This window comes from Danio aesculapii, chromosome 25 (assembly GCF_903798145.1).
Source record: "Danio aesculapii chromosome 25, fDanAes4.1, whole genome shotgun sequence".
NCBI lineage: Eukaryota > Metazoa > Chordata > Actinopteri > Cypriniformes > Danionidae > Danio > Danio aesculapii.
In genome coordinates, this window is record NC_079459.1 from 9,461,970 (window position 1) to 9,488,774 (window position 26,805).

Here is a 26,805-nt window from a genome sequence, read left to right on the forward strand (position 1 = left end):
AAGCTGGTTTTTCTTTAGTTGCCTCAAGAAGAATAGGCGCTGATGAGCCTTCTTGACCAGGCTGGAGGTGTTGGTGGTCCAGGAAAGGTCTTTAGAGATGTGGGTCCCCAGGAACTTGAAGGATGAGACAGGCTCAACGGCCATCCCATTAATGTGGATGGGATCATGCGAGCCTGTTCGTCCCTTCCTGAAGTCCACAATGAGCTCCTTGGTCTTGCTGGTGTTAAGGAGCAGATTATTGTTGGTGCACCAAGTGGCCAGATGCTGTATCTCCTCCCTGTAGGCAGTCCCATCATTATTGCTGATTAGACCAATCACTGTGGTGTCATCTGCAAATTTGATGATGGTGTTGGATCTGTTCACAGGCCTACAGTCGATGGTAAAAAGGGAGTAGAGGAAGGGGCTCAGCACGCAGCCCTGTGGTACACCAGTGTTGAGTGTGACGGTGGTGGAGCAGATGTGGCCTGATCTAACATTCTGAGGTCTGTTAGTCAGAAAGTCCATAACCCAGTTGCAGAGAGACGTGTCGATATCCAGGTCTCTGAGTTTGATCAGTAACTTGGAGGGTATGACAGTGTTGAATGCTGAGCTGAAGTCAACAAACAGCATTCGTGCATAAGTGTTTTTATTGTCCAGGTGAGTGAGTACAGAGTGCAGTGCTATGGAGACGGCATCTTCTGTGCTCCTGTTGCCACGGTAGGCAAACTGATGTGGGTCCAGTGTGGATGGCAGAGAGTCTTTCAGATGTGCCAGGACCAACCGCTCGAAGCACTTCATGATGATGGGTGTGAGTGCTACAGGGCGGTAGTCATTCAGGCATGTTGGGCTGGAGTGTTTCAGCACTGGCACAATAGAGGTGGTTTTAAAGCATGTTGGCACAGTTGCTAGGTTAAGTGACAGGTTGAAAATGTCTGTGAATACCCCAGTGAGCTGTTCTTCACATGCTTTGAGGACGCGCCCAGGGATACCGTCTGGTCCAGCAGCCTTACGAACATTGATCCGACTCAGTGCGGTGTAGACTTCTGAGGAGGTGAGTGTGATAATGGAGTGGTCGGTTGAGGTAGTGTTCCTGGTGTAGGGTTCTGTATTGTCTCTTTCAAAGCGGGCATAAAAGTCATTTAGCTCGTTCAGGAAGGAGACATTTGTGGCTGTGGGGATGGACTGGCTGGGTTTGTAGTTGCTGATGGCCTGGATGCCCTGCCACATGCTCCGAGGATCAGAGTTGGAAAAGTGTTCCTCTAGCTTTAGCTTGTAGCAGTGCTTGGCCTTTTTGATGCCCCTCTTCAGATTAGCCCTGGAAGTGCTGTAGGCCTGTGCATCCCCTGATCTGAAGGCAGTGTTGCGTGCCTTCAGCAGGAGGCGCACCTCTACAAATATATATTTTTTCATTATGGCAAGAATAAAAGCAAAAAAAGTACACTTACTAAAAAATACAGATGTTTCTTTAGATTTAGCCCGCTCCAGAATTCACACATTATCTGGCTAGTTTCTGTCCTCTTCTTATGCTAAAAAGGCAATGATGGGCCAACATTCCGAACCATTATCACCAATAAAGCCAGGGCATCAGTATATTGTAAACCGATAGGTTCAAATGTTCCTTTCCAGTTATCAAAGAAATAATTTGGTCCTTAATTAAAGTTTGTAACTTAAATTGTTTTAAATTTAAAAAAATTATATTTACATGAGTGTAAAACCTATGAATGATGGAAAAACATATTCTGTAATTGTGTACCTGGGTCTGTATACACTTTTGCCATGTCCTCTTTTGGCTTTAACAAACTTATCTCTCAGGTTTTTCCAAAATCTGTAACAAAAACTTTCTTCCTTTCCCATTGCTGTTGGAATTTCTAGCCAACAATAATTGGTCATCTGGTTATGCCTATGATTATGCATAGACCAATCATACAGATGTCTGTGGTACATGTTTCAGGCAAAATCTATTTCATATTCAACTCAAATCAAATGCGGCACCGCACAAACTGTTCGCTCAAGTCTCAAAAAATTGTGCGCTCCACCAGCTGAAATCATGTTGTGCGCACCCAAAGCGAACCTCCGCAACATCAATGACATCACATTCGCCATGTGCACTCAAGAGAAATAGCAAATGCGTCTAGTATAAACCAGGCTTTAGTCAATGAACATTGTATTTTGGTCTCTTTTCATTAATTTTCCTTCGGCTTAGTCTCTTATTTATCAGGGGTCAGCACAGTGGAATGAACCGCCAACTATTCCAGCATATGTTTTTTTATGTCAGCAGATGCCCGTCATTTACTTCCACATTTGTTTTTTTTAAAGGTCCGTACTGGCCCAATACCCCCATAAGTGGTTCTGTTCTCTCATCAGTTGGAATAGAATATCTTTTGCATAGATTATGATAGAGACCTTTTTCTTTTTTCTTATGATTGCTGACTAGACCACACAGAACATATACAATTATTTTAATCACTTTCAACAGTGTTTTATGAAAATTCAAAGGATTTTCTTTAAAATGATACCAAACTTTTACATTTACACCTCTGCATGTGGATTTGGGAAGCTTTTGAATTTGGGTAGGCAAAATCCAGGTGGAAGCCCTAAAATAGCACTTGACTTTATTAAAAAAAAAATTAAAATTGAGTGGTAGAGATGCTAATTTAAGCTAGTAGTAAGCAAGCTATCTTTATGCCACCATGGTAGGAGCTAAGGGATATGACACAGTGCATAAAAGTGCATTAAACACTTCTATTCAGCAGTATTATATTTGTTTGCTGCCTCATTACAAACCTTAACAGACCGTATGCCCCATTGAGGTGGCATTAATTAAATTTATAATCTGTATATCCCGCATTTTGCATTCTGATGAGCTATGTTCATGCATGCCTCCCTGCTTCACAGAACTGCTTACTCTTCATTAAAGCCTGTCTTTTTTTTCAAAGTTAGAGTTCCACATACATTATATTAAATATATGTATATTAACAATCCTGTGTGGATAAAATTTTTTGTTCCAATTAGCCTGTTTTTCGCCAAGATTTTACACACAAGGGATTTATATGGGAACAAGGAAACAATGGTGTTTGAGGCTCACAATATGTCATTTCCATGTATTGAACTCTTATTATTCAGCTATGCCTAGGTGTATCCAGATTTTAATCCTTTTATGGTAGCTTTAAATAAAAAGAGTCCAAATTCTGCAACATTGTGCTGACTATTTGGGAATAATGAGTATTATGTCACTCACAATGATACTTGATTTGAAAAAGACAGTAAACATTATCTGCTGAAGGTTTTATGTGACTGGGCTGATGTTTGAGCTCTCCTTAGCCTGGTGATGACCTGTATCTTTTGTGTTTCTGTTTTACAGACTCCCTTCACACTCACCTTACGTCTCTGGGATATCTACATATTAGAAGGAGAAAAGGTTCTAACAGCCATGGCTTATACTCTCCTCAAATTGCACAAAAGTAAGCAAGAATTACACTTTGGATACAAATCTTGAGCTGGGGAAGTATGCATGTTCAAAATCTACTAGGGACAATTCACGAGCTATCATCTAGTCCCCGTCTTCACACAACAGTGTTGCGGTTAAAGTTTGGGCTACCAAATGTTTGTTGGTACACACATGGGAAAATTCATGAACTTGTTGGAAACTTAAAAAGAAACTTAACTTTCTGTAGATAAGATTAGCTAAAGGTTTATAACAGGGGTGTCCAAACTTGGTCCTGGAGGGCCGGGGTCCTGCAAAGTTTAGTTCCAACCCCAATCAGATTCACCTGGGCTAGCTAATCAAGATCTTACTAGGCTTTCTAGAAACATCCTTGCAAGTGTGTTGAGGCAAGTTGGAGCTAAAATCTGCAGGACACCAGCCCTCCAGGACCGAGTTTGGACATCCCTGGTTTATAAAGTCTAAATCTTCATGTCTCCCCCTGTCAGAGCATCTTCTCAAATTGTCCCTGGAGGACCTGAGGGAGTTTCTGCAGGAACGTACTGCTTCCTCATTCAGCATGAGTGATGATGTTGTCATTGAGCACTTACAATCATCTATGTCAGAACTTCGCAGGATGAAGCTTGACCTCCCCCCTCCAGGTAAAATTCTAAGTGATTGATTTTTGTTTGTAAATTATACCTTTCTCAACAATTAGCATGTAGTCTATTAAAGGAAGTCTTGGTCACAAGATACTTGTGATAAGTCTACTCAGATTGATTTTGGAGTCTGGAAAGTGTAGACCCTTAAAAATAAAGGTTTCAGATTTGAACACAAAGGATTCTAGACTCTTATGGTAAGGAAGTGGTTCCACACTTTTGATGTCATATTTGTTCACAAAGTACAGTACATCTGTACAGGTGCTAAAGATTTTAAAGACCAGTGAAATTATCTTATAACCTGTGGTGTTACTTCAGGAACCATAAAATCAACTCAGGTGAACCTAAGGGATTAGTTCACCCAAAAGGGAAAGTTCTGTTATTAATTACTCACGGTCCTATTAGATGAAATCTGAGAGCTTCTTCATCCACCATATACGAGCCAATGGTCCAGACATTTAAAGTCCAGAAAAGGAAGCAAAAACATTGTCAAAACATTCCATGTGATATACGAGGCTCCAAGAACACTTTTGTTCAGGGAAAAATATTGTATATACCTCTCTCCCATATCAGGTCATGGTGCACATTTACTATAGGCAGTAGGACGTGTTGCAATAGTAAACTTTATAGTAAACGCTCATTGATCTGATGAAGGTATATACAAAGTTACAGTTTTTTGGAAAACCAAAGTACTTTAAGATTTTTATGATTACAGTTGGACCACTGAAGTCACATGGAATGTTTTGGTTCCTTTTTTAAACTTTGAACATTTATGGACCATTGCTTTATGGAAGTTGTGGTGGCTCTTGAATTTCATCTAAAACATCTTAATTTGTGTTCCCAAAATGAACAAAGGTCTCAGGACAAATTAAAAAGAGGGTTGTCTCTTGATCCAAAGGAACCTTGTAAGAAACTTGTTTTAATTTTCTATGGATTTGTCTTTTAGGCAAGGGAGATGAGTTTCCAAAGATACCCCTGGGTGAAGAGCGTTTAATAGAACTGCTTCCAGTAATCCAGACAGAGCGCGTGCCCTTACCGCCAGCAGCACACAACAATAAAGCCTCAACAAAGCTTCAGACGGAAGACAACGCCTCCCACAACCAGTGCAGCAATAAACCAATCCCTAGTATTACCTCATCTTCATCCCTTTCACAGCAAACCCAGTTACCTTCCAGCTCTTCACTCTCACAATCTACACCTGAAGATTCAGATACGACACAAGAAAGTGCGCCTGTACAAACACAGAGTCAGGTACTCCAACTAGAACCTACATCACGTTCAACAGAAGCTCTTTCGTTGAAAGATGAATGTGTCAGCAGGCCCCTTTCAGGGGTGTCTGAAGATTGGCCTCCTCCATATCAACCACCAATAACAGATTCTTCCAGTATAGTCTCATTTAATCTTCCAGAATTACCTCCTCCACCTCTTCCCTACACTGACCAAGGGGTTGAACTTCCAGAAGACCCATTTTACATTCCCCCGCTTCCACCACCACCACCAATTACCCAACCATTGGATCTCATTGTAGAAGATCCATCGTCATCACCTTCGCTGTATAGATCCTATCGGCAGCTAAGCAAGTTTCCTATTAACCTCTACGTTCCCCCATCCTCAGGTGATCGGCGACCTTCCAACACCTCAAATTATGACAACATCTCCGAAGAGGAGGATCAGTCTGTAGATCGCCTATTGGAGATGGCAGCCACATTGCCACAAAACCCTATGTTGGACGTCAAGAACACCGCTTACACCCTTCCTTCAGAAGATGCCATGTCTCTTTCTCTACCACCCCCATCTATGTTTTTTTACACCCCTGACTCTTCGCCACTCCCTCCACCTCCTCTATGCACTGAGTCGTCGAGTAATTGGGTAACTCCAGACTGCATTTTCCCCCAACCACCTGTTGGGTTCGAAGATCAACCCTTCCTCTTATCTTCAGTCTCGTGCAGTCAGCTGGTTATGAACCAGAATGAACAAGACAAAGGTCAGTCAAGGCCCCCAAGACTACCACCCAAAAAACTACAGACAACAATGCCCCCTCCTGTTCATTCTGATTACAGAATGCATGTTCCAAGTCACTAGTTGCTGAAATCAACCTTTTCAAGAAAGTACCATTGTTAGTGTGAACTGAAGAACTTTTATGCCTTGGTGATATGAAGTGTTTTTAAGCTTTTTAGATTTCTGGTTTTGTTTAAATGTGTGTTATACAGTATTCTACATGAAAACAGTATGCTAAAGTGTGTATGTGTGTTATGAGTAGGCCCACACGGAATCTGCGCGCGCAGAATTCTGCAGATTTTCCGCAGATCTTTAGCCCATCATTAATTCTGTTTATTTACTTGAGTAAATGTGTGTAAATCTATATTTATAGTTTTTAAATTAATTACAGTAATATTATTGACATATGAAAATGTTCATCTGATTTATGTACAATGCAGTTTGTACAGTAATATTTTCTGTCTTTTAGTAGAGATATTATATGAAACACTTGTTTTGTTTACCAAATAAATTGAATCTAATTGGATTTGCATTTTAAACATGAAATAAAAGTTTAAAAGATTTTATTTTTTATTTCACATATTAGGATTTTAGTTATGATATTCCCAGAATAATTCCGCAAAAATCTGCAGATTTTTACCAAAATTCTCAGCAGAAATAGCAAAAAACGTCCGCAGATTCTATCTGGCCCTAGTTATGAGTGTGTGTTCAAAGCAAATGTGGTGCATTGGAATCCAATTTCCTAAGGCATCTAGTGGTTTTGGTTATCAGAAGTACAATTTAGGGACTTGAGTAATCATTTTTCTGAGGAGCTTAAAGAGTTGGTTCATCTAAAAATGAAATTTCGGTTAATAATTACTCACCCTCACGTTGTTCCAATACCTAAAGACCTTCGTTCACGTTCTGAACTAAAAATTTAGGATGAACTTTAAGTCCTCTCTCATCCTCAATTGACAGCAATGGTCGAAAGATGTTCCAAAGTCCAGATAAGATTTTATGTTCTGTAGGGTTCAGTGACTGTGACGTCGCTTTTTCCCATTGAACGCAAAACATTCAAATAACGTTACTGATCAATTTGGACATGGGCTAACATTAGTTTTGTCTTCCTAATTATTATTTCAGACCCATAAAAAAAGTTACTACTAGATAACGATCACCTGTATTTTCCCTGTCATGGCTAGGCGTGTATCAGCAAACTAAGCTAAAGCCAGATAAAGCCCACACTTTACCGAATAAACGGTGACCCATCAGATCCTGTAGGTCAGAAAGTATGGTCTACTGCTGAACAACTCATTTTATCATGGTAAAATAACACAGAAATCAAACAGTGGTACATCAATCTCCTCCTGAAGCTCCGACGGTCTGCTTAGAGAAGCTGTCAATCACAACTGTCAATCACAATGACACGCCCCGTTTTTATAGCATTAAATTACTGGCTAAAAACATACTTGTAACAAAAATGAAGATCTGAACCTATATCAGCATGATAATAAGTGCCTTAATTGACCAAAACTATCTTTCGGGACATTTTATTGCAAGTGTAATTAAATTTTTTTATTTGGGTTCGAGTCTCGTTCATTAACACGGGGAGGCGGGCTTTATGACTTGTACTGCAGCCAGCCCCCAGTGGGCAATCTAACGGCCGGGAGTGTCACTCAAAAGTAGGGATGTGGCACACTTGGTATGATTACAGTTGAACAGCTGAAGTCACATGACGGCACACAACGTTTTGACTGTTTTTGGTTACTTTTCTGGACTTTGAACGACCATTGTGGTTTGTATAGGATGAGAGAGCTCTCAGATTGCATCTAAAATATCTTAATTTGTGAAAGTGAGCAAAGGATTCAGGTTTGGTAGGACATTAGGTTCAGTTATTTCAAAATTTTCAATTAATGGTGAACTAATCCGACAAAAGACAGACACCACTAATGTGTTTATCACTGTTTTGTTTGCATGTTGTTTTGCTGAGGGGTTTTAAAGTTTCTTGTCTTGTAACCTGTCATACAAGTACCACCGTAGCATTGTTTTCATCTTCATGGAAGACAAAATTACTGATTTGACTGCTTTTTTGTCCATTAGATCAGTGGTTCCCAACCCTGTTCCTAAAGACACACCAACTGTACACATTTTCAACCTCTTCCTAATCAAACACACCTGAATCAACTCATCAGAAAATTAGAAGAGACTCTAAAACCTGAAATGAATGGGTCAGATGCGACAAGAAGGTCGCTGGTTCGAGCCCTGGAGGGGTCAGTTGGCATTTCTGTGTGGAGTTTGCATGTTCTCCCCAAGTTCACATGGGTTTCCTCCGGTTTCCCCCACAGCCCAAAGACATGCGCTATAGGTGAATGGAATAAACTAAATTTGCTGTAGTGTATGTATTGGTGTTTGCCAGTGCTGGGTTGTGCCTGGAAGGGCATCCGCTGTGTAAAACACATGCTGGATAAATTGGCTGTTCAATCCGCTGTGGCGACCCCTGATTAATAAAGGGACTAAGCCGAAAAGAAAATTAATGTATGAATGGGCCATATAAGGGGATGTCCAAAATATGTACTCTTGGTGTGCCATCAGGAACAGAGTTGGGAAACACCATTAGATCATACATTGTAATTATTTGTTGTCATATTGTTTTATGTATCCTGGTGCATTTTATTTCTTTTGAAACTTTGTTTACATTATGAAAATACACCCAAAGGATGTTGTTCTGGCACATTTAAATGTAAACATCTCACCACAAGAACATATAAGAGGTTACATTGATTTCAGGATATTTTTCTGCCCTCCTTCCTGTGCTTAAAAAAATATTCTGCTTTATAATTTTAAACTATATACTGTCCTCTGACGCCACCTTGTGGAAAGTGATGAAGCACAACATTGGGATGCAGCTACCATTATGAATGTTAATATTAAGAATGTTAATATTAAGAATGTTTATATGTGTGTGTGTGTGTGTGTGTGTGTAAATGTAAATAGTACAGGTTTTATTTGCACTTGAGTTGTTTGCATTAAGAGTATATGGTATTTAATTGCTTTCATGTTATGCTTCTCAGGTTATATGGTGTTTTTGTAGTTTTATTGACAGTTTTTTAAAAAAAATCTGATTTGGTTTATTCTTGTTTGACTTTTTAACTAAACAATACACTCACCTGGCCACTTTATTAGGTATAGCTTGCTAGTACCGGGTTGGTTACCCTTTTGCTTTAATCCTTTGTGGCAAAGATTCAGCAAGGTACTGGATATATTCCTTCGAGCTTTGGTTCAAATTGACATGATAGCATCAAGCAGTTGCTGCAGATTTGTCAGCTGCACTTCCATGATGCGACTCTAGTTCAACCACATCCCAAAGGTGCTCTATTGGATTGAGATCTGCTGACTGTGGAAGCCATTTGAGTACAGTGAACTCATTGTCATGTTCAAGAAACCAGTCTGAGATGATTCACGCTTTATGACATGGCATGTTATCCTGCTGGAAGTAGCTATCAGAAGATGGGTACACTGTGGTCATAAAGGGATGGACATGGTCAGCAACAATACTAAGGTTGACTGTGGCGTTGACACGATGCTCAATTGGTACTAATGTGCCCAAAGTGTGCCAAGAATATATCCCCCACACCATTATACCACCACCACCAGCCTGAACCGTTGATACAAGGCAGGATGGATCCATGCTTTCATGTTGTTGATGCCAAATTCAGACTCTACCATCCGAATGCCGCAGCAGAAATTGATCAGACCAGGCAACGTTTTTCCAATCTTCTATTGTCCAATTTTGGTGAGCTTGTGAGAATTGAAGCCTCAGTTTCCTGTTCTTACCTGACAGAAGTGGCACCCGGTGTGGTCTTCTGCTGCTGTAGCCAATCCGTCTCAAGGTTGAATGTGTTGTGCATTCAGAGGTGCTCTTCTGCATACTTTGGTTGTAACGAGTGCTTATTTGAGTTACTGTGGCCTTTCTATCAACTAGAACCAGTCTGGCCATTCTCCTCTGACCTCAACGAGGCATTTGCGCCCACAGAACTGCTACTCACTGGATATTTTTTCTTTTTCAGACCATTCTCTGTAAACCCTAGAGATGGTTGTGCATGAAAATCCCAGTATTAATTAAAACAAACAAACAAACAATCGCTATAGTGATGAGACAATACATGATAAATTTAAGTGTTTATTTTAATATTTACATTATTGCAATCTTTAATTCTTGATTTCACATTCCGAGGTACAGTACATGACACAATAATAAAATATAAAATATAGGTCAGGAATCTTTTTTTTTTTAGAAATTAAAATATACAATCGCTTGCATTAAAGCACAGCAAGAACCCGTGCCTTTTGCCTGATCAGTAATAGCTTTGTACCACACAACCATAATTTAACCATTTACCATAATATGAACATCCATAAAGGCACCGTTTGAACAGATAACCAGCCAATAAGTTATATAGCAAAAGGATTGCATCTATATAGTTTGTGTTGTAAACAGTATTGAAGTGCAAGGATATTTTGCATAATGCTTCATAAGTCTTTAGTGCTACTGCTGTGTAAATATTAGTATGCATTGCTGGAAGGGTCTTCAATGTCCTTCAAGAACTCACCCCTCATAAAATAAGTGTTCTTAAAGGTGTGAATTTAGCAGAGCCTGCAGAGCAAATGTACCACTTAAAGAGGTGATTAAGTTACAATCTTAGCTGCATGAAGAGATTGACCTGACATGCCACACTTTCCCTCAGCTTCATTTCATCTTCTGATCCTAAAGCCACTCCTGGTAATCGAGTAGAGCCCGTTTCGCCGAGGATGCACGGCAAGCTGAGGAACACTTTGGAACCGATTCCACCCCAACCCTGAATGAATGAAAAAGCACAAATATTAGGCTCATTGGACACATGCATGTTAATGCAAAATAAACCCATGCATTAAAAAAAATATGCATAATCAAATATATATAGTGCTGAAGTCAGAATTATAATATTAATTATTATTTTTTAAATATTTCCCAAATAATGTTTAACAGAGTAAGGGAATTTTCACAGTATGTCTGATAATATTTTTTTCTCTTGGAGAAAGTCTTATTTGTTTTATTTGAATATTTATTTTACTAGAATAAAAGCAGTTTTTAATTTTTAAAAAACCTTTAACGGTTAAAATTATTAGCCCCTTTAAGCTAACAAACTATAGTTATACAATAACTTACCCTAACCTGCCTAGTTAACCTAATTAACCTAGTTAAGCCTTTAAATGTCACTTTAAGCTGAATACTAGTATCTTGAAAAATATCTAGTCAAATATTATGTGCTGTCATTATGGCAAAGATAAAATAAATCAGTTATTAGAAATGAGTTATTCAAACTAATATGTTTAGAAATGTGCTGAAAAAAAATCTCCGTTAAACAGAAATTGGGGGAAAGAATAAACAGGGGGGCTAATAATTCTGATTCATACATATATTCATACCTCTAAGGTAAAAACCTCTAAGTGCCATCTGGAATTTTCTTTTTAAAATTATCATTGTTCTCATGCTCCTATGATTCAGTAATTTCACAATTTATATGGGCTAAATTAAACAAACAAATTAAATTTTGTAATGTTCAAGGTTTAAATTTAGCCCATATAATTTGTTTGCAACTACAAAAAAAAAATGTAATTCTTACTGTTTTTGATGTTTGTTTTCTTCAAGTAATAGATCTGTTTTGTTTAGTTTTTTCTTCAAAAACATAGTAAATAAATATATAAATATCCCTAATGGGGATTTTATTTTTTAGAACCAACAAATCAGACTTGACTAGTCAAACAAGACTTGATTGATAATCTATAATTAAATTCTTCATGTTCAAAATGAATAAGCACAAAGTTACAGAAGAGATATACACCATACAACAAGTAAAGAAACATACCTCAGCCAGTGTTGTGACGGAATGTACTTTCTTTTGATTGGTTACAACGCTGTGGGTGATGTCAGCAATCGACAACCCAACAGACCATGATCTTTGGCCTCTTCCCTTGATCATCTCTAACGCTCTGTGAAAAAACATTTCAGACTTTACAATGAAATAACAAAGCATAAAATCAATAATAGTAGTGGGATGGTGATCGTTTAAATGTATACCTGTCCATTAAGGGTTTGGTGGAGTTGGACACTGAGGTTAACGCTTGCAATTGGTCAGTTCCTGGTCCCATATTACCCCATACTGCCACTGAAATTCAACCAAAAGAAAAGCAAACATACAGTTGAAGTCAGAATTATTAGCCCCCCTTTGATTTTTTTTTTTTTTTTTCCTTTTTAAATATTTCCAAATGATGTTTAATAGAGCAATGAAATTTTCACAGTATGTCTGATAATATTTTTTCTTCTGGAGAAAGACTTATTTGTTTTATTTCGGATATAATAAAAGCAGTTTTTAATTAAATTAAAAATCCATTTTAAGATCAAAATTATTAGCCCCTTTAAGCTATATATATTTTGATAGTCTACACAACAAATCATTATACAATAACTTGCCTACTTACCCTAACCTGCCTTAACCTAATTAACCTAGTTAAGCCTTTAAATGTCACTTTAAGCTGTATAGAAGTGTCTTGAAAAATATCTAGTCAAATATTATTTACTGTCGACATGGCAAAGATAAAATAAATCAGTTATTAGAAATGAGTTATTAAAACTATTATGATTAGAAATTGTTTTGAAAAAATCTTCTCTCCGTTAAACAGAAATTGGGAAAAAAAATAAACAGGGGGGCTATAAATTGTTGCTGTAAATTGTTAATTTAACAACTGTTATACCAAAACACAAGCACACATTTGAATGGGGATTTTCATCCAGGATAATTTCTGACTTTTTAATTCCACAGAATCATATTTCCTAATGTCATTGATATTTACACATTCGCATTTATACACTACAAATGAAAAACCTTATTTACACGCTTCTTGTACAGATCTTGAAATGTAACACTTTCATTCAGATTTAGAAAGACTGAAAGACGCAAGGTCTAAAATTTATTTGAAGATATCAAAGAATAAATCCCTAGGAATCAAGTAGGGTTGGGATGTCTAATGTGAAACATCACGATGGACGATGGCATGGTCACTGTAGGAGGCAGTGAAATAATTATTTATGAATAATTAATTAATAACGAATTAATTATTTGTAGCCTACTGTTTCAACTACCTGACCCGCATGGTCTTTGTTTTACCCATAATTAAGTCATAAATAAATAAAGATAATTTACACACAAATCACCACCTGTCAATCACTTTTTTTTCCACAGGACTCAGGCATGAATAGGCAGAGTGATCTGCGTCGTTATAATGGCGTCGACAAACTTGGTTTGGAAAAAAAGGTGCACAACCAACAGGAACCAACCAACAGTATCTGAGGTTTTCACTAAAATAAGTACAACTATAAAAGCGAAAGACTGAAGCAGTGTACTGACGATGTGACACGTTACCTGATAGATTCAAAAGACCAAAGAGTCGTAAGATGAATTAAATATCACGTTTAACAACTATAGTGAAACGCTATCCAGGTACATCCTTGACAAACTGCCTGACGTACACTGCTCTCTGGGGTTTTGTGCTCAAAGCACCTGCTGACTACTGGAGCTCAGAGACATGTGCATATACTGCTGAAAGCACATGCTAGAGTGTGTATGTTTGTGTGTGGTCACGTCATCTGTGTTTTCAGCAGTATAGTGTGGATGGAGAGCTGTTCAGAAATGCTAAGTAAAACACAGTGTGGACGTGGATCGTTTTCATCTAAAATGCCATTTTAAAACTAAGATGTATTAGTGTAAACAGTGTGTTTTTAGTGAGCAGGTTGTCGCTGCGACGGGGGTGAGGCGGATGATCGTGATTCCGGCTCAGAATCGTGATGTCTACTGCAGGTCTATCAACCAACCCTAACATCAAGTGGCTTTTTAGTCTTAATTTAGTCACTCCCAGGGCAGTTTATATCAAAGTTGATATTTAGCTGCATCTTGTTGGTATTTCATAACATCTCATTTTTATAAGGTGGGTCGTTGGACGACCAGGACATACACTACAGACAATTTAGCTTACCCAATTCACCTATAGCGCATGTCTTTGGACTCTGGGGAAACCGGAGTACCCGGAGGAAACCCATGCGAACACGGAGAGAACATGCAAACTCCACACAGAAATGCCAACTGACCAGTTTTTTTATGGACTTTTGGAAATTTAGATTTTTACATAAATGTGAAAGATTTATAATTAATGAGCTTTTCAAATAGTTAAAAAATAACAAAGACAAGCTCAGCTTTTCCTACTGTAAACAGAGTATATTTACACGGACACCAATAAGAAGATTTGAATACTATTAAGACAATACTCTGATTAAGAGTCTACCATGTAAACATCGATTTTTGATTACCGTAATCCGACTAAAGTCATAATTGAACTAAACAGAAATCGAATCAAAACATGTGGAGTATTCCCATTTTAAATTGCATTATTGAAGGACAGACATGTTAATGCCGCAATCAAACGATTACCATCCCGTTGGACTTTTTTTTGACGTGTTTTGTGAAAAGGATGTTCCACATCTGGCTCTTTGACACTATTCTCTGCACCTATTGAGTCAGTAAAGAAGCACATACACATTGCAAAATGCTGTGTTTTTTTTTTTTTTTTACATTCAGCATGCCGTATTAAATTCCATTAAAACACCAGTCCTTACTTCAAACTCACATCCAATACCTCAGGTTGTCATGGCGCATAAATGAAATGTTCCTGAACGAATGTGAAACTGCCGAACTGAAGTCGAAAAATTAAAAATGAAACACCCGAAATTACATGAAACTCCGGAGGAAACGTGGATAGCGTGGTGATGCAATGACGTTAATCGATCTGTCTATAACATGTAAAACAGGATCATGAAAGAAACATTCAAAAAGCAGCTCATGTAAACTTCCTAATCATATTATTGTCATGTTCAGATTAAGATAAATAATTTGATTAATGACGTCCATGTAAACATACTCATTGTTCACTCAGTTATACATGTGCTTAAAAGCCTAACTAAAATCTGTTCATCATATAAAGCGAGATCCTATTCAGCTGAATAGTCTTTCAAAAGGAGGCAGAAACTTCTTAAGTCTGGTTAAAGGCATTTTCATTTGTGTTCTGAAGATGAACACACTTTTTATTGGTTTGTATCAGTTTGAAGGTGAGTAAATGTTTTTGTCGTTTATGAAGTAACCCCTTTAAAGCAGGCCCACTACTCTAAAAATAAAGGATTTGTGGCTTTTCTCCCAGGATTTGAAAATAGTTGAGATGTTTTTCAAGATACTTGTATTGAGCTGAAAGTGCGATTTAAAGGCTTAACTAGGTTAATTAAGCAAGTTAGGGTAATTTGGCAAATCATTGTATAAAGATTGTTTGTTCTATAGGCCAGGGGTTCCCAAACTTTTAAGCCCACGACCCCCAAAATAACAATGCCAGTGACTCGCAACCCCCAATATTCTCTGAGGTTGTTATAAATACAGAAACCTTGCATGCAATGGCGCCCACACACCAATAGACCCAAGTCTATTCTTCGTTTAATTATTTTTTTTTATGTATGTCAGTGCTGTAAATGTGCCAGAAAGTTTAACCTGGTTTATCAAAATCAATCTGCTGCATCTGACGCTATTGCTGTGTCTTTAATATAATGTAATTACCCCAGGTGTTGCATTCCAATAGAACTAGTAACTATAAATAACTATTTTTTTCTCTTCAGTAGGTTATGGATAAAATATGGTAAATCTTCTGGTTTAATAAAAATAAATAGATTTTTGGAAATCACCAAGTGACCCCCCCTTCATTGTCTCGCAACCCCTCGGGGGGTCCCAACCCCCACTTTGAGAACCACTGCTGTAGACAATCGAAAACAAGTATTGCTTAAGGGTTAGGGATTTAACTGCAACAAATAAGACTTTCTCTAAGGAAATACTATGAAAAATTCCTTGCTCCGTTAAACATCATTTGGGAAATATTTGAAAAAAAAAAAATTAAATAAAAAAAAAATTAAAAAAATTAATTATATATATATATATATATATATATATATATATTCACATATATCATAATTTTGACTTCAACTATATATCGAAGTGCACACAGTTGCAGTTTTATTTTTTGTTTTAAGTGGTCCGTCCATGACCAAGAGTGAAAATGGAAAATCTTTGTAATAAATATTACAGTTTTCTAATGCATAAAACTTTACTATCTACATTAGATAACATCCATAAAACAGAACGTTTCAAAATGGCTGCGTCTGAAATTGCCTACTACTTAGTAGGTACTACATTTGAATATTAATTTACTACATAACCATTAGAAAAGTATGTTCTATACAATATGAATGGAACTCGGACGTACTATATCCGCCATTTCTCATAAACAAGTGACCCATAGATATATACATTAGATGTCGCCTGCCCTGTTGTTGTCTATTGGAAGGAATGCGTCAATAGAGTTGCCATTTTAGTACAGGGTAGCGCTGGACCAAGCTGCAGTGGAGGACTGTGGCCATCCAAAGCCAGAGATATACACATATATCTATGATCGGGAGTTTTCCCGGAGGTCAGTATGCATTTATTTTTTTTTTAAATAACGAAAACTATAATTTTACATCACTTTTCTACAATGATGGATAAGTGATCGCACAGGCATTCCTGACAAAAAGCTTGTGTTTGTGTGTATGGAAATGTACGATCCTCCCTTCCGGTTAAATTTGATCTAATCTGTGTCCTGAAACACACCCCCTCTCCCACTTTCACTTCTTATACTGACGGAGGGAGCAATTCGTTTGTGAATGAATCTCTGTTATGAACGACTCGTTCACTTAGCCGAAAATAATACAAGTTTCTGGCACCGCAGCATCTCGTTGTCATATTTCATTTACATTGTTAGCTGATTTTATTCAACAAAACTAGCATAAGTAGAGTATTTAGTGCGAGTTGGTGCTATTTTGCCTAATGGTGAATGGAGTAAGTGACTGTTTTATCATCAATAACGTTACTTGTTTAGCACAAAAGTTCATAACACACAAAAACGTAAATAAAATAAATCTTACCAATGAAATGTTCTGCCTTTGTGCTTTGTTTTCTTTGTTAGCTCGTTACTACACCCGCAGACAGCGCTAAAGTCCAGCATCTTCACGTAGCTTGTCTTGACTAGTGCGGTTAAATGACTTTTGTCGTGGGAGCACTGTACAAATGTGGCAGTGCTATTGACGCATGCTCAGGGTCCCTATGCGATATCTAGTGTATATATTGATGCCCGTGACCTACCTGCGTCAGTTGCATCACCTCACTGGCATTCATGAATGCTCTCATGTGGCATCATCGGATAGTGTAGCGTCCATCGGATGCACACTTCAGAATCTCGCCAGAAGAAGTAGGTCATCCAGGTACTTCTCGCATACTGTTTTTCAAATTCTATGAATTCTGACATACTACTCGGCTCGCATACTGTTTTAGCCTACTATATAGTATGGAAGTATGCAATTCCAGACACAGCCAATATCTTTAAACCATGTGACCCACTCACCCTTGTTCTCCGAGAGTTCTCCAATGACCCAGGCCTGCTTGCCAGTGTTATTAGCCACTAGTGAAATGTTGATAATGTGAGAAAGCCTCTCTGAGTCCAGATTACAGCCCACACCGATCACTTGAGTTGGCAGAAGATGACTTTGTCTCCAGGCAACATGTGTCATAACGTCTACTGTGGGAATAATATCAGAGGTTACATTCATGATCTACAAAACAAAGTTGCCCATTACATTTTAGACTAGTCATTTTTGCCATCAGACATTCGTCCTAATTCAGCAACAAGAACCCTGCAAAGTAGACTCTACAGGATATTCCGCTATGATTACAGCTTGAATGGTTTTGACTAGTCATTTCTCACTGGCTGGGCTGCACCAACAAGGATTAAGCTTTCATTTAGACCCAATCAAATCAAGGTTTATCAAATAATTATGTTGCACCTAACTTAAAAGGGGACCTACTATGTCCCTTTTTACAAGATGTGAATGAAGTCTCTGATGTCCTAGAGCAGTGTTTCCCAACCCTGTTCCTGGAGGCACACCAACAGTACATATTTTGGATGTCTCCCTTTTCTGACCCATTAACTTCAGGTGTTGGAGTCTCTTCTGATGTTATTATAAGTTGATTCAGGTGTGTTTGATTAGGGAGAGGGAAAATGTGTACTGTTGGTGTGCCTTCAGGAACAGGGTTGGGAAACACTGTCCTAGAGTATATATGTGAGATTTCAGCTCAAAATGTAATGTTTTAGAACTCTTTGAAAGGGGCCTAAAGGGGCAGTTTCATAATTGCACCATTTTGGTGACTGTCACTTTAAATTCAAATGAGATTGTGCTCTTTTATAGTTGAGGGCGGAGTTACAAATGCATATGTGTTGTTCAAAAACGAGATTACCATCCAATGCTAATGAGGAAGAGATCGTCACTAATGGGCGGAGCTTTTCCACCTCTGATGACATGTACAAATGAAGAATGTCAATCAAAGTGTTTCTGCAGACTGTTTTTATACAAGTGTGATTATAAAATATAAAGTTTAAAAAGTTCACAGTCACACACTGTTGCCACGCAATTGTGTTTAAACCTCTTATAAAAGTGATTTTTGCATAATAGGTCCCCTTTAAAACTTGCTTTAAAAAGAAGCAAGCTTAAATTAATACAGCGTTCCTCAATCCCGGTCCCCACACTGCACATTTCCTAAGTCTCTATTTTTACGTCACACATTTGTCCTAATTCACCAACAAGTGCCCTGCAAAGTGGACTCTACAGGATATTCTGCTATGAATTCAGCTTGAAGGTGCCGTTCCAGATGACATTAATAATAAGTTATTTGAGTCATTGCAGAGATGTATGAATGCAGTCATCCAAGCTCATGGGAGTCATACACAATATTAATTCTTTTTCCACTGCACTATGACTTTATATTCTATACTGTATATTATTTCTGTTCAGTGACCAGACTTTTGCCAAAGCAAATTCAGACCTTATTGTCCTTAATGACCATATTTTATTTTAGTAAAATAAACAATCTAGGGGCCTTTGCCTTTTATATAAGCCACTTCTGATATCAAACGATCAACTACAAAGTTATTATAAAGTCAAGTTATTATTTGTTGTTCCTAAATCTTAGATTGGTGACAAGACTTTTGTCAGGTAGTGTAGTCTGCTGTAGCATTTGAGGAGCACCGGTATATAGGGAAAAAGATGATTGATGCTGACAATGAGCTTGTGACATTGAGAAGGAAGACAGGTGCACAGTCAAAAAAAATGCACCCTGCTGAGTAAAGTGCCTGGAAGCATGTTAATTTTGTCCTCTTGTTGTAATCATATCTGATCATAATTTTTTTTAAAGAGTAAATAGCCCAACGGTTTAGCGGCGATAATATATTTCATAAAGGAAATGGTGGGACACTAGTCAGTTAGTTTTCTGACAAGATGAAATTTCCATCATGACGAGCTATTTGAAATCTGTTGGAGAGACCTGGGCTAAGCAAGTAGCTGCTAATAATCACTAACCTGGTTGAGAAGCAATGACCAGGACAGCATTTGGACTCAGCTGAGCGAGACGAGGGATTATGCCTCTATACATGTCCACATTAGTCTGCACTACACTCAGATAAGACTGCTCATCACTCCAGGCATTTGCTGTGATGACCAATACCTTAGATCCTGCTGAAGCTGACAGGTCTATAAAAAAAAAAGAAAAAAAAAAGAATTTGAATAAGTTTTATATAGACAGTTAAAAAAAAAAAAAAAAAAAAAAGGAAGAAAGAAACACAGACATTTAAAGACTTTGTGGTGACTTAATTCCTATCATCAGCAGGGATATTTCAGAAACTAAATCCATGAAAAAGCAAACAATCTTACTTTCAAAAAAGCTATTTTTTGTTCATTTTTTAAGACTAAGATAATGCACTAAAATAACTAAAAGTAAAATTTTTAACTTAAAATCACTTTGTGGAGGGATAACATTATGATTACATGATTTCTAGAATATACAGTGCTCAGCATAAATGAGTACACCCCCTTTGAAAATGAACTTTGCATCAATTTCTCAATTGTATCAAATATAGACATGATTATTTGGTGCATTTAAATAAAACACTTTTATTGAAAAGTTGTATTCATTAGAACAAGAGAGTGGTTACCGACATCTTTATGAATAGAAAGAAAATTTGGTTTAATTAATTATTTTTAAAATAAAAATGTGACTACATTTCTTTTATAACCTTTATTACAATTTTATCTAATATTTTTTTTGGGTGTAGTTATTTTTGAACCGTGATCTTCAGTTATTGTGTTAAATTGATTCCATTCAAATTTTTTATTAATTCATTAATTAATTGGCTTTGGTACTGACCAATGTAATGTATATACACAAATACTTTATTGTATTGTATCCTATAGAATTTAAAATAAGAGATCTGCAAGCGTTATACTTTATGCTGGGCACTATATAAAGTTGAAGTCAGAATTATTAGCCCCCCTTTAAATTTGTTTTTCTTTTTTAAATATTTCCCACATGACGTTTAACAGAGCAAGGACATTTTTCACAGTATGTCTGATAATATTTTTTCTTCGGGAGAAAGACTAATTTGTTTTATTTCGGCTAGAATAAAAGCAGTTTTCAAAAAAAAAAAAAAAAAAAAAAAAAATGTTAAGATTAAAATTATTAGCCCCTTTAAGCTATATTTTTTGATAGTCTACAGAACAAACCAACGTTATACAATAACTTGCCTAATTACCCTAACCTGCCTAGTTAACCTAATTAAGCTATTTAAAGCAATTAAGTGTCACTTTAAGCTGTATAGAAGTATCTTGAGAAATATCTAGTCAAATATTATTTACTGTCATCATGGCAAAGATAAAATAAATCAGTTATTAGAAATGTGTTATTAAAACTATTATGTTTAGAAATGTGTTGAAAAAAATCTTCTCTCTGTTAAACAGAAATTGGGGAAAAAAATAACGGGGGCGAATAATTCAGGGGCTTTAATAATTCTGACTTCAACTGTAATTACAAATTTTGCTATAAAAATAATAAATAACAATTTTAATATTTTTAAACATTGCTGATATTTATTTAAAAAATACAATATACTGGTAAAAATGTATATACATCATTTGTATGTTGCTTAAATTGTTGTTACATAACAATAAAATTTAGCACAATTAAAATCTATGAAAAAATAAAAATAATAAATGAAAATGGAAAGGTAAAACACTACTATTTTATTCATTTCATTCATTCTCCTTCGGCTTAGTCCCTTATTTATTACAGCAGAATGAACCACCAACTATTCCGGCATATGTTTTACACAGCAGATGCCCTTCCAGCCACAACCCAGTACTGGGAAAATCTCTACAATTTAAATACACAAAATAAAGAATCTATATAGTATTAAATATTCAAAGAAAATTACAAAAGGACAACAAATCGTCACCTTGGAATTATAAGGTTCTTTCTGCGTTCTCAATGATTTAGAGATATTGAGCTTCAAAGATTTTGCATTCCATAGCAAACAGTATGTGTGTAACATTTGTTTTTTTTTTAAAAAAGGCTTAAAATGTAAACAACTTATTTAAAAAAATCCCATAATGTAAATAAGTTGTCATTTAATAAGAATATGTCAATAACTCAATTTTGACAAAAATGTCAGATAGAACCTTATAATTCTAAGGTGACAAAATTACTATAACGTATATTAAAATAAAATAAAAAATCATCATATAAAAATGTTTTATTCATTCACCGTATTCAGCATATGTTATTAGGCAGCGAATGCCCTTCCAGCCGCAAGTACTGGGAAACACCCATACACTCTTGCATTCACACACATACACTACGGCCAATTTAGCTTATTCAATTCACCTACACCCACATGTCTTGGACTGTGAGGCAAAAAGGGAGCACACAGAGGAAACCCACTCAAACACGGGGAGAACATGCAAACTCCACACAGAAATGTCAGCTGACCCAGCCAGGGCTCGAACCAGTGACCTTCTTGGTATGAGGCGAAAGCGCTCCCCACTGCGCCACCTCTAAATGTTTTATTCTACAATTTTATACATCACACTATAGAAAAGTAAAACAGTATATAACAGTATATAAATAATAACTGATGAAAACGTATGATCATTTGTGTAAAAAAAATAATAATTTCATTATAAAATGAAGACTACGCAATTCAAATGTTACCAACATTATAAAACTGAGATTTCCATATGTAATATTTAATGCACAAAAAAAAAAAAAAAAAAAAATACACACCTTTTGAGACCTCAACTTTTGGTAAGCTGAAAATCTCCAAATCCATTGTGCCTCCTTTGGTTGAGTTCTCAGGTATGTCAATCAAAACCAGTTTGTCGACACAGCTCTGTGACGCAAAGAATGACATTACAGCTCAGTCATAAAAAATGTGTCGACGTAGTCATTAGCCATTTCTGGCAACCAAGCACAATTATTTAATTACTTTTGCCATAATTGCTCAATACAGCAGCTATTCCCAGATCTCCCCCGCCAATCACAGACACTTTAACCTCTTGATCAGGTCGATTTCCACCTAGAAGTGCAATTGTACATCAGATTATTATGATTTGGAGCAACATTTTAAATACAGTTAAAGTCAGAATTATTAGCCCCCTGTATATTTTCCCCCAATTTTTGTTTAAAGGAAATAAGATTTTTTCAACACGTTTTTAAACATAATAGTTTTAATAACTAATTTCTAATAACTGATTTATTTTATCTTTGTCATGATGACAGTACATAATATTTTACTAGATATTTTTTAAGATACTAGTATTCAGCTTGAAGTGACATTTAAAGGTTTAACTAGGTTAATTAGACAGGATAGGGTAATTAGGCAAGTTATTCTATAACGATGGTATGTTCTGTAGACAATCAAAAAAAATATTGCTTAAAAGGGCTAATAATGTTGACCTTAAAATGTTTTTTAAAACATTTAAAACTGCTTTTATTCTACCTGAAATAAAACAAATAACTTTCCCCGGAAGAAAAAAATATTATAGGAAAGACTGAAAAATTCCTTGCTCTGTTAAATTTCATTTGGGAAATATTTCAAAAAAAAAAAATAAAAAAAAAAAAAAAAATCACAGGAAGGCTAATAATTTTGACTTCAACTTGATAAATCAGACAAACCTTCAGTAATTGTAAGATTTGACACATAATCAAGTAGATTGCTGGGACTGTCGCCATGTGCTGAAGATTTGGTTCCCAGTGGAGGTTCCTCTTCAAATTTTGCGATCATTTCTGCCAGAAGAGCATTCACAGAAGACTTTGGCTGCAACAGCAATATGTTTTAAATAATCATTCATAAAATTGTTAGTGAAATATTTAAAATTTTAAGTCAAACTGATTTGGTGCTCAATAAACATTTACATACATTACATTTAGCCATTTAGCAGACACTTTAGTCTAAAGTGACTTTTGAGGAGGCATTCAGTGATTTAACAAGAAGCAGCAATACAAAAAAGAAATGCTAATTATGCAAATTATACTGTTTGTAGAGTAAGGAGGAGAGAATAGTGTTTCTACAGGTGGTTTGTCAAGCCCACTCACCTGCTTGAGGAACACTTCATAAATGCACAAAAATATATATATATATATATATATTTTTTTTTTTACAGATATGAAAATGGTTAGAAAGTGTCTGCAAATGTTGGTTAAAGTGTCAGAGAGATGAAAGTGTGTATTTTCTACAGGTGGTTTGTCAAGCCCACTCATCTGTGTGGGCACACATATACAAGATATGCAAACTTTTATAAACGTTTATATTCATCTTTTTTTTTTTTAAGAAATTTTTTAAAAAGAAAATCAGCATTGCATGAAAATGAACAGAATATTTCTATTTTAACTATAAAAATCCTATTCAACTACATTTTCCATTCATAACAAACTTGCAACAAAGCTTTTTCCATGTAAAATTCAATTAATACGAATATTAATTATTATCTAAGCTAATTTCTACTGGAAATAATAGACCACCTGGGAACCTTTAGCATACTACTTTCAACATTTTACGGTAGTGTTGTCACGATACTGGAATTTCTATCCTCGAGACGATACAGAGAAAAAAATAACAATATTTAATACCATTTTCGATGCTGTGAGGAATCTTAAATATCCTAGTATTCCTGAAATATCGATATTTTTCACAACACCTATACTACAGTTTGGGACATACAAATTTTATTTTCAAATACACAGAATATATAATGCAATAACATAACAACAATAATAGTAATAATAACATATTACACATGTAGAAAACATATCTACATACGGTTTGGGACATACTAATTCTATTTTGAATACACAGCAATATTACTGATTATTTCAGAAAAATCACACAACACTGAAGACTGAACTAATAATGGCTGTTGAAACTTCAATTCATTACTTTGATAAATTTATAGACGCACATTTTTTTAAAAACATCTAAAAATCATTAGTGCATGTATTTATTTGACGTTCTCTTACATGGTCCCAGTTGTGCAAGGCTGGCAGGTGTATTCTGCCCTTCGAATCAACATGTTTACCCTCTCGAATGACCATGTTGGATGTAGGTCTCAGGTAGCAGATTGGAGGCGTGAACGGAAAGGAATCCAAAAGCCAAAGCAGGATGGGAAGGTTATAAGAGCGCCCTAAAAAATACATTGTAATAAAACAACACACTTAAATCTACATAAATAAGGGCCTTATGAGTAATTACTATATACTAGTGTATTTCTAACATGTGACTTATTCCAATAAACAAAGGATGTAATTTTATGGCGTCTCACCTTGATATACGACCGGGATATTTCCAACTAGTTTGAGCAGATCCTTCTGTAAACTGTCACTAAATGCTGTAAAATATGTTTTGACAGTTACTCAGTAGAATCAAATGATCACAAATAAGATGTATAAACCAAGGAATCTAAATAGAATTTTTATAATACAGGACTAAAGACTCATTACGTAATATATTGTCATTTTTTCACCCAGTATGGAACCCATAGTGTGTAAGGAATTGTCCTCTCCAGTTGAGGACTATGGATCCCTTGCAGTTTGCCTATAGGGCCAATCGAGGCACTGTGGATGCCTCTCTTAAATAAAGTTCAACATCATCTAGATAGGCCAAATATGTACGTTAGAATAGTCTTTATGGATTTTTCAGCTGCTTTTAATACTGTTCAACCTAACCTTCTTTTGGAATGTCATCATAAATTAGGAGGAAGTATTTGGTTGATTGTATGGATCAGAGAATTTAAAAAAAAACGACCACAACGTGTCTGTGTTAATCATGTTACATCTGACTGCTCTGTTTTAAATATAGGGGTACCTCAGTGATGTGTATTATCCCCTATTATATATATATATATATATATATATATATATATATATGTGTGTGTGTGTGTGTGTATATGTGTATGTGTATGTGTATATATATATATATATATATATATATATATATATATATATATATATATATATATATATATATATATATATATATACCGGTATATATAAAGAATGAATGTTTGAAACTGATCAATGTAAGTTTACATACTTGATTTTGTTTCTACTTACTATAAGTTCCAGCATTAATTTCATATCAGGGTAGACGCGAGAAAGTTTTTGTAACTCTTCAACAGCAACATCACGAAACTTATACTGTAAGAAACCAAATAACACGTTTGAATAAAATAATACAAGTTCTGGCACGCTGAATCAACGTTTTAAACAGGTTTAACCAGTGTCCATCATCCTAACTCGTGAGCTATTTAAGATTTCTAGCATAAACAAAACAGTAAATTACTTACCTTGGAGAGAACTTTCCTTACAGGTTCAGAATTTACATCCATAGTGGCTGTTTAAGACTTATCCGAGTGCAGTAAAACCGGTGAATACCCGAGCTGTTGAATCTTAAACTCGGTTGTGAAATGAAACTATTCCGCAAACACATTTGAGCTCAGCTGATTCTTCTGTCATACGGCAAGCCGAGAGGAATGAATGTCATGGACGACAATGCGCTTTTAAATCTATATTGTCAGTCCTGTGTATTATATAAAGGTACAAAATGTAATATAAAATAGTTTATCAACATTTTCTGTAAACAGTTTAGAAGATTGTCCGTGTTTTATATATATATTAAATGTATAAATATACGTGTTTATTTACTTAATTAAATATTTCTTCATTTCTAGAGTTTCTCTGGCGAGGCAGCTGAGTGTAGCGGTTTCTTACCTCTAAAGTCAACCTGTACATCGAGATGCATCCGAGCCAATTGACCACCGAGAGATCTCAAGTAGCCTTTCTTATTTTCTTGCTGACGGTAAAGCCCTACTATGGGCAAAAGCAATATGGAATTCCAAAAGTGTCATAATTCATTCGTATGAACAGTTCACTGCCCATCTATCTGAAGTTTTCAGCGTCCCTACCGGATCTCTATCCACTCCTTTATCGAAATTTTCTGCGAATAGCGTAGGAAATTGGTCCGTTTATATATATATATATATATATATATATATATCTATATATATATATATATATATATATATATATATATATATATATATATATGTGTGTGTGTGTGTGTGTGTGTGTGTGCGTGCCGTGCGGTCGTGGCGTGCGTGCGTGCGTGTGTGGGTGTGTGATTTTAAATACGTGTTTATTTACTTAAATTTCTTCATTATGTTTTCTTTGTAT

The 26,805-nt window shown here is 36.1% G+C and overlaps 2 protein-coding genes across 2 annotated transcripts in view; one reads left to right on the forward strand and one right to left on the reverse strand.

The window, feature by feature from the left end:
• Positions 1–8,758, forward strand: part of si:dkeyp-19e1.3 (USP6 N-terminal-like protein) — a 61,462-nt gene extending 52,704 nt beyond the window's left edge. Inside the window, exons 12-14 of the mRNA XM_056451435.1 lie at positions 3,342–3,441; positions 3,911–4,063; positions 5,007–8,758. Coding sequence (XP_056307410.1) covers positions 3,342–3,441; positions 3,911–4,063; positions 5,007–6,142 — 1,389 coding nt within the window. The 3' untranslated portion in view covers positions 6,143–8,758. The remainder of the gene's footprint in view (positions 1–3,341; positions 3,442–3,910; positions 4,064–5,006) is intronic.
• Positions 8,759–10,204: 1,446 nt separating this feature from the next.
• uevld (UEV and lactate/malate dehyrogenase domains) lies at positions 10,205–26,072 on the reverse strand. Its single transcript, XM_056451436.1, is given in 13 exon segments — positions 10,205–10,893; positions 11,944–12,067; positions 12,156–12,243; positions 17,600–17,773; positions 19,608–19,778; positions 22,363–22,494; positions 22,580–22,654; positions 23,254–23,395; positions 24,595–24,758; positions 24,897–24,962; positions 25,687–25,698; positions 25,701–25,770; positions 25,920–26,072. Coding segments are annotated over 13 exon segments (1,425 nt in total). The 5' UTR covers positions 25,962–26,072; the 3' UTR covers positions 10,205–10,728.
• Between the last annotated feature and the right edge of the window lie 733 nt (positions 26,073–26,805).